At 36.5% G+C, this 16566-nt stretch overlaps 2 protein-coding genes across 6 annotated transcripts; both read right to left on the bottom strand.

Moving 5' to 3' along the window:
* Nucleotides 1-853: 853 nt before the first annotated feature.
* LOC122029683 (sulfite reductase [ferredoxin], chloroplastic-like) lies at nt 854-5342 on the bottom strand. Of its 4 annotated transcripts, none has more exons than XR_006125135.1 (9): nt 5019-5342; nt 3330-4109; nt 2953-3249; nt 2602-2799; nt 2280-2414; nt 2066-2182; nt 1575-1733; nt 1135-1479; nt 854-1053 (listed from the first exon to the last, which is right to left on the bottom strand). XR_006125135.1 is itself a non-coding variant. In XM_042588773.1 (8 exons), exons 1-8 carry the CDS (start codon nt 5337-5339, stop codon nt 1270-1272), a joined length of 2217 nt encoding a protein of 738 aa, XP_042444707.1. In that variant the 5' UTR covers nt 5340-5342; the 3' UTR covers nt 976-1269. The 4 variants fall into 4 exon arrangements, 2 of the variants coding, with proteins under 2 accessions (XP_042444707.1, XP_042444708.1); XR_006125136.1 differs by having other exon boundaries at nt 5028-5342; XM_042588773.1 differs by having other exon boundaries at nt 976-1479.
* A 341-nt stretch (nt 5343-5683) lies between these two features.
* On the bottom strand, nt 5684-15229 carry LOC122029446. 2 transcript variants are annotated; one of them, XR_006125061.1, is made up of 13 exons: nt 15028-15229; nt 14582-14924; nt 13463-13652; nt 13338-13387; nt 12319-12411; nt 12151-12239; nt 11940-12018; nt 9215-9297; nt 7954-8032; nt 7239-7869; nt 6331-6950; nt 6184-6235; nt 5684-6052 (listed from the first exon to the last, which is right to left on the bottom strand). XR_006125061.1 is itself a non-coding variant. In XM_042588430.1 (12 exons), the coding sequence occupies exons 1-11, from the start codon at nt 15057-15059 to the stop codon at nt 6373-6375; spliced, it is 2247 nt and encodes a 748-aa protein (XP_042444364.1). In that variant the 5' UTR covers nt 15060-15229; the 3' UTR covers nt 5684-6052; nt 6331-6372. The 2 variants fall into 2 exon arrangements, 1 of the variants encoding a protein (XP_042444364.1); XM_042588430.1 differs by lacking the exon at nt 6184-6235.
* Between the last annotated feature and the right edge of the window lie 1337 nt (nt 15230-16566).

The following is a 16566-nucleotide window of genomic DNA, read 5'->3' as shown; positions in this document are numbered from 1 at the left end:
TTCTTAACACACTTGAAGACTTCCAACACTCCCCGTATCATATTTTTTAAAAAGATTTTAAAGAAACCATCAGGACGTAGCACAAATGGTAAACGCATAACATCATCTTTGATATAATAGTCAAGAGTTGATTCTCAGAAAATGAAAAATGCTACATGCATTTATCTCTATTCATATCCATAGGACCAATACTAGAAAACAACTAAAGTAGCTAACGGGTCTATTTTATTTTATTTTTTTAAATGATTTTAAAGATTATAGTCGAGTTAATTTACTTCATATCTGATAGTTGGAGAGTTTTGAACTGCATGACTAACTATGATACGATCTCATGGAACACTATAATTCACGCATTGGCAAGCAAGGCGGCATTCACAGTGGTTGTTGATGCCTATAAGCTTTTGAACAGATTGGAGCTCAGTAGTTAATTTCTTTGATTAAAAATATAAAAATTGTTTCAGTTGCACATTGTTAATGATTGAACAAATTCATGTTTTTTGTTCATTGACACTAATGATTAATTTACATTCACAGGCTATGATGCAAAAGACTTTTAAAGACTAATTATAGACCTCTTCAAAGTTAGACTTTGTTAAAAAAACAGAGAGAGAGATTTTATTTTCTGCAAAATTATAGTGGGCATTACATGTGGATTCTCAATGCTCTATGCTAAAAGAAGTCACGCTAGAGTTCCTCCTCATTGGACCATGGCTGTTGGATGTAGCGGAACCGAGTTCCAGCTCGGAAGGCCACACTTTATTATTACAAGGGTTGAGTGGGAAATATAATGGATAAAAGAAAATTAAAGAAAATATTAATCAATAATATTAAAAAGTTAATAAACATAAGTATGTTAGTGATTGAACTATGCATAGAGCCCAATTGAAGGATAGACAATTGCAAATAATCTTAAACAGTTGGTGTATGATTCATAAACAAAACTAACCGAAAAGAGCATTTGGCACATGGCTGCAGTCATTCAGATACCAAGCTTAAAATTAAAGCACAATTTGGGGTTTTACAGGGGTAAGCACTGAGCCAATTTGTGATTGACTACAAAAGTTGAAGAGAGTGCAAATGTCAGAAAACTGAATGAAAAATGTGGAAGGAAAATTGATTTGAAGCGTGAGTTACCTTTTTTACATGAACACAGCTAGCAAGAGACAGGTTGTTACATTGCCTTTGCTAGTACCAGCGTCGATTTGCCCTGGGCAGTGCCCATCTGATTACTTGAAATATCATAGCCATTAGAAGACACTTAGATGATGTTCAGTGTCCATCTGATTCATTGCCCTGGGCAGCAACATAGTTGCGAATGACCTCCATGGCGAGCTGGTGAGCCGATTTGTTCTGCTGCTTTGCAAGCTCTGCCATCGCCTCAAATGTCTGCCGGTCTGCGAAGAGTTTTAGGTTGAATCTTGATGCTGGCTCCACAGGGCCTTCCCACCTCTCTACCAGCTTCTGTAATTTCTCAAAGCCCTAATTTGAAGGGAGAAGACATTGGCGTGACGTGAGAAGCAATGCTTGTGAAGAAAATCTTGTTCCAAATCACAAAGATCATTAATTGGACTCACCATCCTAACTGAAAAGTTGCCAAATGATTCACCACGGAGCCGTTTTGTTTTCCAGTAGTAAAACAGGGGTTCGAATACCTTCTCTAAGTCATGGACCTTCACCTTATCCATAAAGCTCTTTGCCAGTGTAGTCTGGTTAGGTGCTCCCCCTAGCCAGATCTATTTGAACAAGCAGAAAACATCAGAAAGCTGTCTGTTAAGTAGATAGTAGCTTGTCTTCCAAGTCCAAATGTGGTCAGTTTTGTTGGTACACCTATGTTCATTTTGTGAAGGGTAAGTCTTGAATTTACTTGCAAGTGAAGTACTGGACAAAGACAGGAAGGATACAGAAACAATGACTAGAAACAAGTTCTTAGAGAATCAAAATATCATTGTACAATATCTTATTAAGCAAATACCAATCTGCATTGAGGATAATTTGATCCATTATCTAATGCATTGAGTGTGGTTCCCCCTCACTTATCAATGAGACATATTTCAAATTCAATCACCTGGTAGCTGTTGGGGCCATCCCCAACAAGTCCAAGTTCAGCCATGTAGGGTCTGGCACAGCCATTGGGACATCCAGTCACTCTTATCACTACGGACTCATTGTATTTGAGGCCAACCTGAAAGAAAGAAAGAAAAAATGTTACCAAATCACAATAGTCGAAAAAGATGACAGTTTGGAAATTAACAGAAAAATATTAAAATAACTGTGATCACCTTATCAAAAACAGCTCGAACCCGTTTGAGAATTTCTGGAATCCCTCTCTCAGCTTCTGTTATTGCAAGCGGACATAGTGGTAGAGCAGGGCAAGCCATGGAAGTTATATTAAGAGGATCAACGTATCTGGGCAACTGTTATTTGACAATATTTACCAATAGGAATGCAGAATTTAAAACTATGAATTCCTATCGACATGGAAAGACAATAATAAGATTTTTCTTTCCGTGTAGCTAATCCATACACCCAAATTACCTAACTCATTCTAGTTATATATAAGATAATGTAATAGTTAAAGCCTCTAGAAGAAACAAACTATACCAGTAAACCTGCTTGGGCAAGAGCTGTGGTGATAGGTCTTCTCCAGGAACGTCTAATATCACACAAGATCAAATTCTGGTTTGGTGTAATTCGGACATTCAGTTTATACTTCTCAATTATTTCTCGTAAAGTTTGTTTCATTTTCCCGCCTATACGCCCATTATCGATATGCAGTCCACAAAACATTGCACCATCACCCTGCCCATGAAATGCATTAAAACATTTGAGAAAGCTAGAGAAGCTAGATAATATAGTTGCAAACGAATGCAATATCATCAAGCATTTCAAATTAAGAACTGAAGAAGTACCCGAAACGATAACCATGGATTAATTAATATAACTGAAGCTAACCTGTTCATGCCATCCAAGGTAACTCTTGAATTCCCACTCAGGTAATTCTCTGAATTTTTCAAACTTCTTACCATAATAGTGTTCAACAACACTGCGGAACTTCTCAATGCCCCACGTGCTAATCAAATATTTCATTCGACTATACTTCCTATCATCCCTCCTCCCATTTTCTCTTTGAGTAACAACAATAGCTTTTATAGCATATAAAATATCTTCTTTGGCGACAAAGCCTAGTGGTTCTCCCAAACGAGGAAAAGTTGTCCCAACTCGATGAGTCCTTCCCATACCTCCTCCCACCTACAAATTTAATTCTTAAACAGGAGAAAATTGGTAATAAAAAAAAACTGCGAGTCAAAGACAGAAGCACAAATTCTCACATAGATGTTAAAGCCTTGAGGTTCTCCATCGTCACTAGAAACTAGTACAACACCAATATCATTGGTGAGGATATCCACTGAGTTGTCTGTTGGTACAGTCACAGCAATCTTAAACTTTCGAGGCAAGAATTGGCTGCCATAAATGGGCTCAGGTGAGTCAGTGAAGTTGGTTCCATGAGAATTATCATTGCGGGCTTTCACTACTTCTGGATGCTCTGCTGACAAAATTTTCCCTCCATTTACCCACAAATCGTAATATGCTCCAGATTGAGGTGTCAATAGAGCAGCAATGTTTTCTGCAGTCACCTGTGCAAAAACATACTCTTTTTTCACAAATGGTGCTGCAGGGGCTAATACATTCCTATTAAGATCGCCACATGCACCAAGTGTTGATCCCATGTTCTTAATAATAGTACTCATCACAGTTTGTAGGTTTTTCTTCAGGATCCCATGCAATTGAAATGTCTGCCTAGTGGTCAAACGGAGAGTACCAATTCCAAACTCATCAGCCAGGTCATCCATAACCAAGTAGAGCTTGTTTGGGACTTTCCCACAAGGATTCTTAGTACGGAGCATAAACTGGTAGGACTTTGCACCACGTTCATCTCTATTTGTCTGTTGATAACTCCCATGAAACTTGATTAGCTGAGTGGCAGCTTCATTTATATTTGGAGCTTCTGAGCGCAATTCCTCATTTAAAGGAAACCTAAGGAAGTTGCTTTGCTCCTTAAACAACTCAACCTTGCTCCGCTTTACTTCAGTATTATCCGGCTTTATACGCTAGAAAAATAAAACACCAAACATATCAAAAGGATAATCAGGATTCGTGCACCAACAAAAGCAAACAATGTACTCCGAAATGTCAGTATCATATATCCTTCGGAAGACAGCCATCTAGTATGCATATGCACTAACTGGTGGTGAGAAAGATACACTTATACTCACAGTGACAAAAAAAGGGAAACAGTTTTGTCTATTAGAAAGAAGAAAACTTCCTATTCTATCTGAAAAGTCAATGTTCTTTATCCATATATGAAGGCTACATATTTATGTTTTCACATCCGTACTTCAACATGAAAGTATATTAAAAGCCAAGGACTTCTCATCAGGATAGTTATTCACTTTCTGCAAGTATTCTTAAGCTAATTAATTAGCTAAATTTCCAGAAAAGATTGCAAAATCAACAAGACTAATTTAGTAATTTAAATCAAGTATTAACCATGAAACACACTTTCCTAAATTACAAATGCCAAGCCAACAATGTCAAAACTCAAAAGAGGAATTCAAGCTCAGAGCAGATTCCTAAACAACACTCACTTGGTTAATGGAACATCATTTCTCAAAAGCATGAAAGCTATCAGATCCTGCGACATAAAGTGTGATAGGCTAAGCTATCCTCTGACGAGAAATCCAACAGATGTTGGTCCAGGATGTCTCAACAGCAATATCTCAAAGAAATGCACTAGTCGGTTGCTAATGTGAAACGACTCTGGCCATTGATTTCAAGGACATTCTACATGCATGAGGCTCTGTTACCACTAACGTGAGCATAGGTTCTGGAACACAATTTTTTTTTAGCATGATCTATGGATTGGGTACATCCGACTGAAGGACCTATTCCAGAAGCTACTCAGATATCCCACACATTCAACAAATTCATAGTGTGTGTGTGGGTGTGTGTGAACAAACCGGTCTCACCGTGGAGACGGCTCTGATAACGGAGGAAGACCTCGAAGAGCGTCCGATTGGAAAAGGACCGACTTCCCTCCCGAGAGGAACCAATACGGACGATTGGAGCCCCTGGAATCCCGGGATGCGGATTTTCGATTCCACGCCCGCCGCCGGCGTCGAGGCCGCCATGGACAGCGATGGAGGGCTCGAATCGAGTCCTGAAACAGCTGCGGATGGGGGAAGCGAGCCCAACCAGCGAGCGGACAAGCGGTGCCGCGCCTGCTGGGATTCGCCAACGAAACCCGCCGAAGCAAGAGTACCACACGAATCGGGGAGCATTAATTGTGGAAGTTCATTTATCTATTTTTCATTACTCCCTATACTTTTAAAAATATTATATTTGATCTTTAATTATTTATAAAATTTTCTAATTTTTTTCAGAATATTTTAAATTCAATCATGATTTCTTCTCTTACCCCTCTTCCATGTTGAGCGGACTGACGGAGACACTAGAGTGAGCAAATCGCCTTAACACGAGTGATCACGGCGAACGACTAGCACAACAAGTGATCCGAACGCTGTAGATAATAGGATCCTCTATTTCCTGCTAGATACTAGAATTACTAGGACCTCTTAGGTGTTCCTTAAACCTGCGGTTTCTAGATGAGAAAATAGCCAAACTGTTAACTGAGAACTTCCAATAATCTGCAAATAACTAACCAGGTGTTACAAGATTTGCTGAGACAGTCTTAAAACTTCGCTACAAAATAATTTGTTTAGAAGACGAGTGTTTTTTCAACTACATAGAAGGCGAACCCTGGAACAATTAGATGCATCAGGCTATCAAATCCAAAGAGCTTCATATCCAAGAGCTCCTGATTTCAAGAGCTCCTTTGATTTACTTTACTGGGAACCAAAACGAATCACTTGGATTACCGGCTCCTGGATTACGGATCTCCATGGATGTGCATGCTTCACCAAAAAGAGAGATAAAGATGAAGATGATGATGAAGTGACTCCTTGGCTGACATCAATAACCCACTTCACGATTCCTGCATAAAAAGCAGAGGCCATTCATAAATCTATGTTGCTTGAATAACAGAATGCAGAAACCATGTCATAAGGATTGTGAAAATCATAAAATATATTAACGAATTAAATAAATAAACATGGCATATCTCACATTTTATATAAGCTGCTAGTTGCTTTCTATAGGCATTAAAACAGGTGGCGTTCTGAATCACACCGATGGTAAGGTGATTAAATGCTAGAAACATATTTATAAAATTTCTAAACTATCATAGATATGATAAGATAGGTGCATGCATACCCAGGTTCTGCAATATCCAAGCTTCATAAGTTGTTCCAGACATTAGATACCAAGATGCAATTTTGATAATTTTTCATTTCCCATCCACCCATTCTTATCGGTTGAAGGCCTCTTCCTTGTCGATCTCTGTCCCTTAACAGAGTTGTCTTCGTCTCCTGTAGGAGCCCAGGAGCTTTTCTGTTCAAAATATGGACTCTTAAACTTGAGTTTCAAGAACGGCTTCGTATCTGGGCAGGAACTCGAGGTAAACTTTGAGAGAGAAGTTCCACTGTGGCCCTTCTCAGACTTGTTAGATATATCCCTCCTTTTACTCTTCTGAATAATGTCTTCACTTTGTTCTATGGTTTCATTTTCTGAAGAAAGGCTTCTCTCATTCCTTTTCTTGCCCATTGATGGATCATGTTTTCTAGCATTAAGTTGACATTCATCAGGGAAACCACCATTAATTTTCTGGAGATTCTCATTGACTTTAGCTCTCTTTGCTGGACTGTTTTCTTTACTTCCAGGGTTTGAACTTCTCAAATGGTTGTCTGCATTACCGTCTGTGGTATCTTGTTGGACAGTATGATTATGGTCATCCTCGCTATCTGTCACCTTGTGCTTGATTGCATCATCACCACCTGCTTAGAAATTATGAAAAACAGCAGACTAATCAAGCTGAAGAAATGCATAAAAGACAAACACAACTCAAGGTCCATGTAGGCATCGTGAAAGCCATATTTCAATTATTATGCCGTAAAACACAGAAAGAAGGAAACAGCTATTTGCTTATGTATGCTCAGTGGAAATAAGAACAAAAATTATCACAATTTTAATTAATATGAAAATATGTCAAATTTATAACTGCATTAGAATAGTTCATGAGCTTCAAGTGTAGAAGATAAACAGAATGAACATAGAAAATTTACCAAAGTTAGTAATCAAGTCTTGATCCATATGACAGCTTGAGGTTTCAGATCTTGGGGAACTGGATGCAGGAATTTTGTTTTTTGAGCTAATGTGTATAACAAGCTTAGTACTTCTTGTTGTCTCCATCTCAATTGTACTTTTAGCAGAACATTCCTTAAAACGAAGACCTTGTGATTTGCTGCTCTTTATTTTGAGTTTAGGTAAGGCGGAGGATGAAATTATATCTGAACCACCATTTATGAAGGAGTTTATCTCACTGACGTTCTGATTTCTTAAACTTCTCTCTAGTGATGTCAACTCATTCTGTCCTTCAAGTTTAGGATCTTCTGTTTTACCATTTAACTTAATCTGATATCCCATTTTCTTTGCTTGCATCTTGTTTGAGACAATCTTCTCATGTTCTTTTGAAAATTTATCATTAATCCCTTTCAATGAGAACTTTAGGGATTTGATACCATCATTTTTATGTAGGATTGGACCAATTTGCTCATTATCCAAGTAAGGAAAGTTTGAATTTATTTCTTCCTTGGAAGGCAAGCCAGCAGCTTCCCTCAAACTTGCTATCAAATCACAATCAACAATATCTCGCCTCTTCCAAAGTTCTTTCACTGCATCATCTATATTTGTGACCTGATCAACATAATCATAGCCGGGGACGTAAGACTATTAAACCAAGCATGATAAAAGTAAAGTCTAGCAAACAACAGATAATACCTGGTAACAATCACCACGGCATGCAGCACATTGATATTGTAAATTTTGATCTGCTTGGAACTCCTGATACTTTTCATCACTGCATAACAAGGAAAAAGGAAATGCTAAAACATGAGTTCTCATTATCTATGAAAAGAAAGGTCCTCCAACATGAGACATGGTGGTATGCACTGGACATTACACAAGTTTATGGTAAAATAAATTGCAAATCAGGAAAGTTGCCAAAAGCCTGGAACTCAATCACAATGATTAAATCATTCATTGCTCCATCTAGCTGTTTCAAAAATAGCAGCAACAATAAAGCCTACCTCTTGTTATCTGTATCAAAAACTAAGTTTATGGAAGGATTCACAATTAAATGCTACTCATGAAAAATCCAAGATTGACAATACAAGATAAATACTAAGTTATCTGAATGAAACATCTTGCAATTACTGATGTATATTCCAGTTAACATTCGTATCTCATTAAACGAAGCAAAAATAAAGGAGTTGGTCAACAAGCAAGTCCAGATGTTTATTATATTGTTCATTTCATGTCAATATAAGGTTGATAAGATATGATCACAGAGGCCTTCATAGTAACCAGAAAAAATGGAGAAGCCCTTATGAGAATCTTTCAAATAAGTGATGCTATGAAGAAACATATTACGAAAATGACTGGGTACATGTGTTGTTTATAAAGGCCTCAGCATGAGTCACTTACAGAGCTGGATATGATCATACAGTGAAGGGCCCTCATTGCATCCATTTATTGCATAAAACTATACTGGTATAATTATTCAATGATTTGTTAATAAATTCTCCCAGTTATTATCAGTTTGATTAAATAAATTCTGCTAAACAAACAAGAAATATACTCGAGACAAAAAAGATTTTTTGTATTCAACACAATCAAGAAGCATATTTTGAGTATCGCTAAATGAATATTCAAATTTCATTTATATAAATTGTATAAGTTGGTTATGTTGTTATATTTATTACTTATATTCACAGGAAAATTAATATGAAATATGAATTGCTAAGGATGATTAATTTAATTGTTAAACGGTTGATGTAGATTTTGTTTATATTGATTACTTAGTATGATAGATTATATAGTAGACTAGATGCAACTCATTTTTTGACATTACTAAATTTTTATAATCAAACATGTTGATCAGAAATGTGTTTGCATACAACATACATATGTATGATATAGTGCATACAACAACATGTTAATTTGGTTGATGATACACCACTAAAGTTACATAGGAGCACACCTGATGCCATCACATAGGCAGTGGACCCATCTTTCACAAACATCACAGCAAACCATCGGTATAGTTTCAGAATCTCTGTAGACCTATAAATTAGTTACATCATTAAAATTGAGGTGACAAGAAATATATGTAAAAGTTAACACAAAAATTCACACAAATAGTATTGCCAGAACAAGATAACAAAAATCCAAGAGCAAGGATAACAAATGACATTGAAAGAACAAGTTAACAAAACCTCAAGAGTGGATAACATATATGAATAGACTGTATTAGTTAAAGCATACAGGATGAAGAAATAAACTAAAAGGAACAGATAATCATATAATTCCATCACTGAAGCAAATATTACAATTAACAGAACTTAGTTAAATATAATATCACACTTCTAAAACATTTTCAAGGACCATTACCGTAACGAGTCTAGAACTGTGTAAAAAAGGGGTAAGCATGCCGAAATCAAACACCTAAGGCTTCACACTTGAAATAGGAAAGCATATAATAAACTAGTATATAATTCTAAAGACCCTTTAAGTGACACATTTTTTGAAGGGGCATGTTCGTGTTTGGTGACCCAAATGCTACTGATCCCTGACACTAATCATGGTCCCAGATATTGTTTTACAAAAGCAACAAAAACTTCAGATATTATTGCAGGTGATCTCCTGACATTAATCCCTCGGTATTAAACGTTCTTGAGTAAACACAGGTTTTTTCAACTAGATCCTGAAATTAAAAAGGTGAAATATCAGTTTTAATCTAGCTTTTCATTAACAATCAATCTGATTTGGTACCACTACAAAACCTGCCAAGAAATAGAAATTTTACTTAAAGTACAGCTTCAGAACATAGTGTGTCATCTAAAAACAAAACCACTACTTCCTTTATTTAAGATTATTTGCTACTATACTCATATCTTGTTAAGAAGGAAATATTTCAGTCTCCTGTTTATCTTTGACATGATCCAATTCCAAAGCATTTTTGCAGATAATGATAGCAAATAGGTACCAAATAAGGTAACATACATAATAGGACAAGCATGAATCATTAGAAGAAGGTTATAGAAGGTCCAATGGCTGAAAGGTTTCAGTTAATGAATGTTAGCAAAGGTACTACTAGAAAGCAGAAAATTCTTTCATAGTGCTGAAAGCCTTCACGAGAAAATCTGTAGTTCCTTATATAGGGACACATAGGTCCATCAGCCTACTTACTGCTAAGAATGTGCCCAGCTCAGATATCTGCCACACACACGAAATTTTTTTTTGACAATTCCATCTAATGATTCAGAGATAACTGATTATGTCTTCCAAACAATGACATTATGACTATAGGTTCATCATCTTCAGAGAACCATGTTAACCCAACTATTTATGATCAAGTATATAGATCTTATCCCTCCATTGAACTATAACCAAGGCTATATCAGTTTTTAATATTCAAATCTCTCTAAAATATTTTAATCATATTAATCAAAGTTTTTTGGGTCTTCCTCTGCCATTTAAAAGTTAGACCTTTAATATTACTAATTCGACATGTCTAACTATAGAATTTATTAGTCTTTTTTAGATTTCTTTGAATGTTCACTCTGCCTTAACCTATTTTTCTAATTTTATAATCTAGTACAGTTGCATTTAATTGCTCCCTAAAATAGTTTTATTTTTATTTTTTAATTTTTCTAGTAACATTGCATATTTATTTTAACATTATCATCTCTACTAAATTGACTCTCCATTTGTTGCTCCTAACTATCCAACAATCTATTCAATAAAGTAGGATCAGTTATATCATGGTTTTATTAAAAAAAATTGTATCTTTAAGCCTAAGGGGCACATGACAAATGCACAAAGTTCCTCTCCATATTTCAAGATTCAAATTTAAAATGATAATCCCAGTTAGCCTCATTGACTATCTTTGGGGGTGACCAGCCCAGCCCCACAGAAGTTTCCCACCGATCACCAGGGTAAATCGGGAAGCGCGCGCGGCGGCCAGCCCAGAAACCCAGCATCCTTTGGTTAGGCCCCCCATTTGGAAGAAAAATTCCTGCAAATACGTCGTAGTGGGGTTCGAACCATGGGTGCCTGGGTGACAACCTGGATGTCCTACCGCAGCATCTTGGCCCCGAGGACTCAAGATTCAAATTTAAGCTACTTATACTATTGTTAATTAGCATAATATTATTTACAAATAACATATATTAATGAGATCTATCTTGATTGATAAGCTGTGTAAGTTCATCTAGTGCTAATTTAAAAAATATATAGTGATAGGAAAATAATTTCTTACATTCTCAGTAGCTCTAATACTAGTATTTGGATTATTATACATATCCTTAATTAATTTGATATATGTTAACAAAACTGACATGCATACCCAAGTTCCTCCTTTCTCCATTAGCTGTCTTATTTAAATAAATAGGATATGTAATTGATCTTCCTGAACCAAATTGATTTTAAAAACAAAATTGTTTCACCCCTTTTTGTCTCGCATAATCTTTTTCTCCACTATGGCTATAGGTTGCAAGAGCATCATACTCAAAAGCACACTAAGACCCTGTAATTATAAATAAATGAAGGATAGGGAAAAAAACAGATAATAACAAAGTGTAAACATTAAGATCAATATGATTATTATATTGTACGACTAATAATTTCTAAGAGAAGTATTATATAAACATCATGGAAGAAAGTACCCATTTTTTTCAAAGTAATGTGTTCAACAACAAAGGTACCTTTAGACAAATAGGACAGTAGTTTCCTTTCACAAACAATCTACCACAGGCATCACAGCAGGTGTAGCCTAAAAACCACCTGTGTCACAACAGTTTCACATGTTAACACAGGAAAAACTTTCCAACAGATAAGTGTCAGATGTGATTCAACAAAAAGGTATTGAAAACTATTCCAGGAACCTAAATCAAGAGCAAATAACACCAAAAGCACCTTGTACTAGGACCACTTCCAGGTACACTGGAACCACAGCTGTGACACCTTGTATGTTTTGGACACAAATAAGGTCCACGACCAACATTCTGCAAATTCAGTTCTTGAACTATCATTCAAACACAGAAAACTATGAATTGAACATAAATCAGCACATAGCACACATACCTTGTGTGGTGGACGCTGACAATAACAGTGATAAGCACCGTCACATCTTTTACAATACATTAGTTTATTAGGATCACCAGTTCTTCTGCAAATCTGGTAAGTAAATGAAGAACAAGGTAATCAGAAGGCAACTGGCCTAATCAAACAAACAATTTGAAGAACACAAACATACAAGGGTAGAACTATCTGCCAACTGATTCTAACAAGTTGTTTATATTTAACTGTATGGTCTATCAAGTTAATCCCGTACAAGCAAGGAGGGAGTCAATCCCCTTGTTTATCAATCTGTGGGATTAACTTGTTAAACACAAACATATAAAACAATCTGCATACTGACTCTAACAAAACATTTTTTCCATTAAGTTAGGTCTAAAAGCTAATCCAATGCATGCAAGTATGAAGAGTCAAAGTGTGGGTTTCTTGTCACATTTGGGCAAGTTAACAATATATAAGCATCATTCTCCAAATTAATATTATGCCAAAATTATATTCGTTGAATTAGCCAATGTTAGGCAACAATGACATGAAAGATCAAAATAGTTATGTAAGCATTTAGAAAATGAAAAATGGATGTGTAACAGAGTTGAAGGGACAACCATAACATGGATAGAACAATCAGAATTTTTCCTTAAGCAACAAGAGGCTTTTTCAAATACAGTCTTATTTAACATCAATGTCACCAATCAAAATTCACATATGTCATTGCATAAAAAACTAAAGGACAATGCACCAGAAAGCATAATAAGTGCAATAGACTAACATGAAGATATAATATCTGCAGCCTATAATACGTCACCATAGCACTAGATACTGATAAGGCCACAATGTGTAAGCTAGCAACCTATAGTTAATTAGTTACCAATGGAACTTGCCCTGTTTATTAAACAAGTTCTTAGACTAAAAGACATCAAATGAAGTTTGAGTAAGAAGCTCAGGATACAGAGCATAAATGCTCATAAACTCATTCTTATTGTTGGCAAAAACTTGACCTACCAACTAAGAGCAGGAAAAAGAAGTACCTCACAAATGCGACAAGCGGGGCAAGACCATGAACTCCAATCAAATAAATCTGCAGAATATTTTTAGATGTTAAAGAAATGAAGGCCAAATGTTCCTAATGCAGCATGGAGTAGTGGATAAAAACCTCTATGCTCTGACAATGTTTTTAAGCAACTTCTGTGGTACTTCTTGTTGCATGATTTGCAAGACAGCATTTTCAAAGCTTTCTCAGTTCCCTCATGTTCCCCAGAAAAACATACACGGCACATGACCTTCACAGCAGAGTTCCCTTGATATTCTCCATCAAGGTTGTTAGCTGCTTCTGCTGGTGCCTCCTGGTATAGCAAAAGCAATCTTACCTATTAGGCTTTTCATATTAATTAGAAACAATAAATACAAAAGCATACACAAACAACTTAATGTGACATGAGCAATAATAAGGATTATGTAATGAAACTTTATCCTCTATAAGGATTATAATATTCACACCACAAACTTTTCCTCCTTGATATCCTAAACTCTTCCAAACTTTTAAATGCAAATCTCAAATGGAGCTGCAGTTTTACCTATTTAATTTTTTTTTTTATTTTATCCCAGTTTATATAACGGTACAGACAAATTCATGATTCCTTAACTCTCAATAGCCAAATTTTCTCTAAACTGCCCAGTAACTTTTTCCCCTTGATTTCTTTATGTCATCAACATATGATGAAGTAGAGAAGATTGAAGCTCTATTTATTTAAATAAATTCTGAATAAATGAAATATAATAAGATCCAACTAACTGAAAAAATAGCAATTCCATTGTGTGTGAAGAATGTTAAAGAAATAATTACTAATACATTATTCAGACATGATAAAATCATTTAGGGAAATGAAGGTCAAGGTATAAACCATGCAATAAAGAAGTGAGGACACTGTAATCTTTTCGCCTAGCCTTCATATGTCTAATGTCGATCCCAATTGACCAAATTAGAAATATCTCCAAACATAAGAAACAAAAATGACGAATTATAATGAGAAAAGATAAGATTTAGATGCGTATAGCATATCAACAAAATTGAGGAATGATGAGCAACAATAAACAAACTTATTTTTTTTCAGTTCTAGTAACTGTTAGAGAAAACTTAAGCAAACATATATGCAAAACTCTCGAAGAACAAAAAGTTAGCGCAATTCTCAATTAACGAAACCAGTAAAGAAATCCAACTTTGCTTGAATCAAGCGACGAAATCTATCATCCCCAACTCAGATCGACAACTTACTGCTGCACCACCCGTCTCCAACCTCCGAACATAATCCTCCGCTGCCAAGGAAGCAGCCAGCGCCTGCCGCTGCAGCACCGCACGCTTAACCTCGTCGCCCGCGCCGGCATCATCCGCCGCCACGGATGGGGCGGCCACTGCGGGCGGCGCCACACGGGGGGCCCAGACCTGGACAACACCCTTCTCCCCCTCTTCTTCCTCCTCCTCCACCTCCTCCTCCTCGGCGGCAGGGCGAACGGCCCATGGATCCCTCAAGAACTCCTCGAGCGCGTCGATCTCCGCAGCCAAAGCCTCGCGCCGCGGCGCAGAGTCGAATCCCAGATCGCAGTCGCAAATCCGGCGGCTGCAAGTCAAAAGCAAGGATTAGATCGAAAGGGCCAGCCAGAGAGAGGGCGAGAGCGCGACGTGGGGGAAGGGGGCGAGGGAGGAAAGAGAGCGGGGGTTACCAAGTGAGCGGACAAGCGATGTGGAACGCCATGGAATGGAACCCGACGCGGGGTTTAAATCGATCGATTTGAAACAAGGATTTTAGGAGGGCGGGTGGAAATTGAGCTTTAATAAAAAAAATAATAATAAAGGGGGATTAAATTGTGAGAGATATAGAAAGAGAGGGAGGGGTCGATTGGGGCGGTGCAGGCGAAGAGGGTCGGCGGCGAGAACCGATATATGATAACGTTATATTTATATTGCGGAGTACACGATAATTCGCAGTTGGTTCCGAATTATTGTCGCTCGGACTTCTTGAACGCCATTGCTGAGAACCGTGGGTCCCGGTTTATTCTCCATTCAGCAGACTGGTAATATCTTGGGTAGTTTTAACGAGTAGATGGAACGGAAGGTTTGAGTGATGTGATTGGGTAGATGCGATGTTATTGTAGGGAATAAATCTGGACCGTCCATTGTGGGCGAATCGGGTAGTTACAGGGGGTTTATCTGAACCGTCGATTTGGCTATGATTCCGTGATCGTTGGATGTGAGGAGTGCATCTTGGCCGTTCATTGTAATGAATTCCCAGTGAAACTATAGGAAATTTTTTAATAAATGACATTATCTTACTATTTTATTAGGGCATCAACCATGGAATGTTTAATGAGTATTATAATACCTCCATGCACGCATGACATCTCTGGCGTAATAATCAAGGATTAATTCTCAGGAACTGACAACATGAGATTTACCCCACCATGCGTCTGACGCATGTATACCTGCATATACCTTCCTCCATATCCATGGGACCGACACTAGAATGTAACGAATCTACATTAAATGAGCATTATAATATCTATTTAACACCCCTCTATTTTTTTTTATTTTTTAAATAATAATACTATTTTCTAAAAACAATAAAATTATTTTTTAAAAAATAAAATTATTATTAAAAAATTAAATATTTTAAAATATATTTATTTAATATAATATAATTTTAAAATGATTGAATGGATTGTGAGACCCATAAATAATGAGGATTAATGTTAAAATAAGGGGCTGCTTGTTTGGGGGGTTTGGAATGAGAATGAAACTAAACTTGTGCTTGGTTTGAGAAATGAAGGTGGGACACACGGATTCATTCCTCTAAATAGAGGAATGGGTCATTTCCCACTAATATGAGGGGTATGGGTATTATTCTCATTTCAATAATATTTGCAATCATTCCTTCCCATTCCCTTACCTGAACCAAGCACCCCCTAAATATGGATGAAAGAGATATATAGTTATAATGAGTATGTGACGGACCTCATATTTTTTAATAAATTGATGAGTGTTACAATGAGGGTGAATTATGAAGACTCTTAAGAATCTATCCCTTTACTAATTAATTTTAATAAAGTCTAAAAATAGAATTACGTTAATGTCTTTTTTTTCTATTCACACTGAAAATAATTTTAAAATTTATTAATAATTTATACAAACGATCAATTAAAGTTTGAGACTCCAACATATTATTAGAAAATTTTCTCATTAATTAATCAAGGATCTAAAGTCTA

The sequence above is a fragment of the Zingiber officinale genome, chromosome 10B (genome assembly GCF_018446385.1).
Source record: "Zingiber officinale cultivar Zhangliang chromosome 10B, Zo_v1.1, whole genome shotgun sequence".
NCBI classification, from domain to species: domain Eukaryota; kingdom Viridiplantae; phylum Streptophyta; class Magnoliopsida; order Zingiberales; family Zingiberaceae; genus Zingiber; species Zingiber officinale.
Note: the sequence above shows the minus strand (reverse complement) of the source record. Positions and strands in the feature narration are given on the sequence as shown.

Bases quoted from the DNA above. Each gene is read 5' to 3' on its own strand.
- LOC122029683 (XM_042588773.1), bottom strand. From the start codon at position 5,339: ATGCTCCCCGATTCGTGTGGTACTCTTGCTTCGGCGGGTTTCGTTGGC. The intron at 4,110-5,018 runs GTTTGTTCACAC...TTATTTTTCTAG, and splicing joins CCGTCTCCACGGTGAGACCG to CGTATAAAGCCGGATAATAC. The intron at 2,415-2,601 runs GTATAGTTTGTT...GTCAAATAACAG, and splicing joins TTGCCCAAGCAGGTTTACTG to TTGCCCAGATACGTTGATCC.
- LOC122029446 (XM_042588430.1), bottom strand. From the start codon at position 15,059: ATGGCGTTCCACATCGCTTGTCCGCTCACTTG. The intron at 12,240-12,318 runs GTATGTGTGCTA...CTGAATTTGCAG, and splicing joins GTCAGCGTCCACCACACAAG to AATGTTGGTCGTGGACCTTA. The intron at 7,870-7,953 runs GTATTATCTGTT...TATGTTGATCAG, and splicing joins GCCGTGGTGATTGTTACCAG to GTCACAAATATAGATGATGC.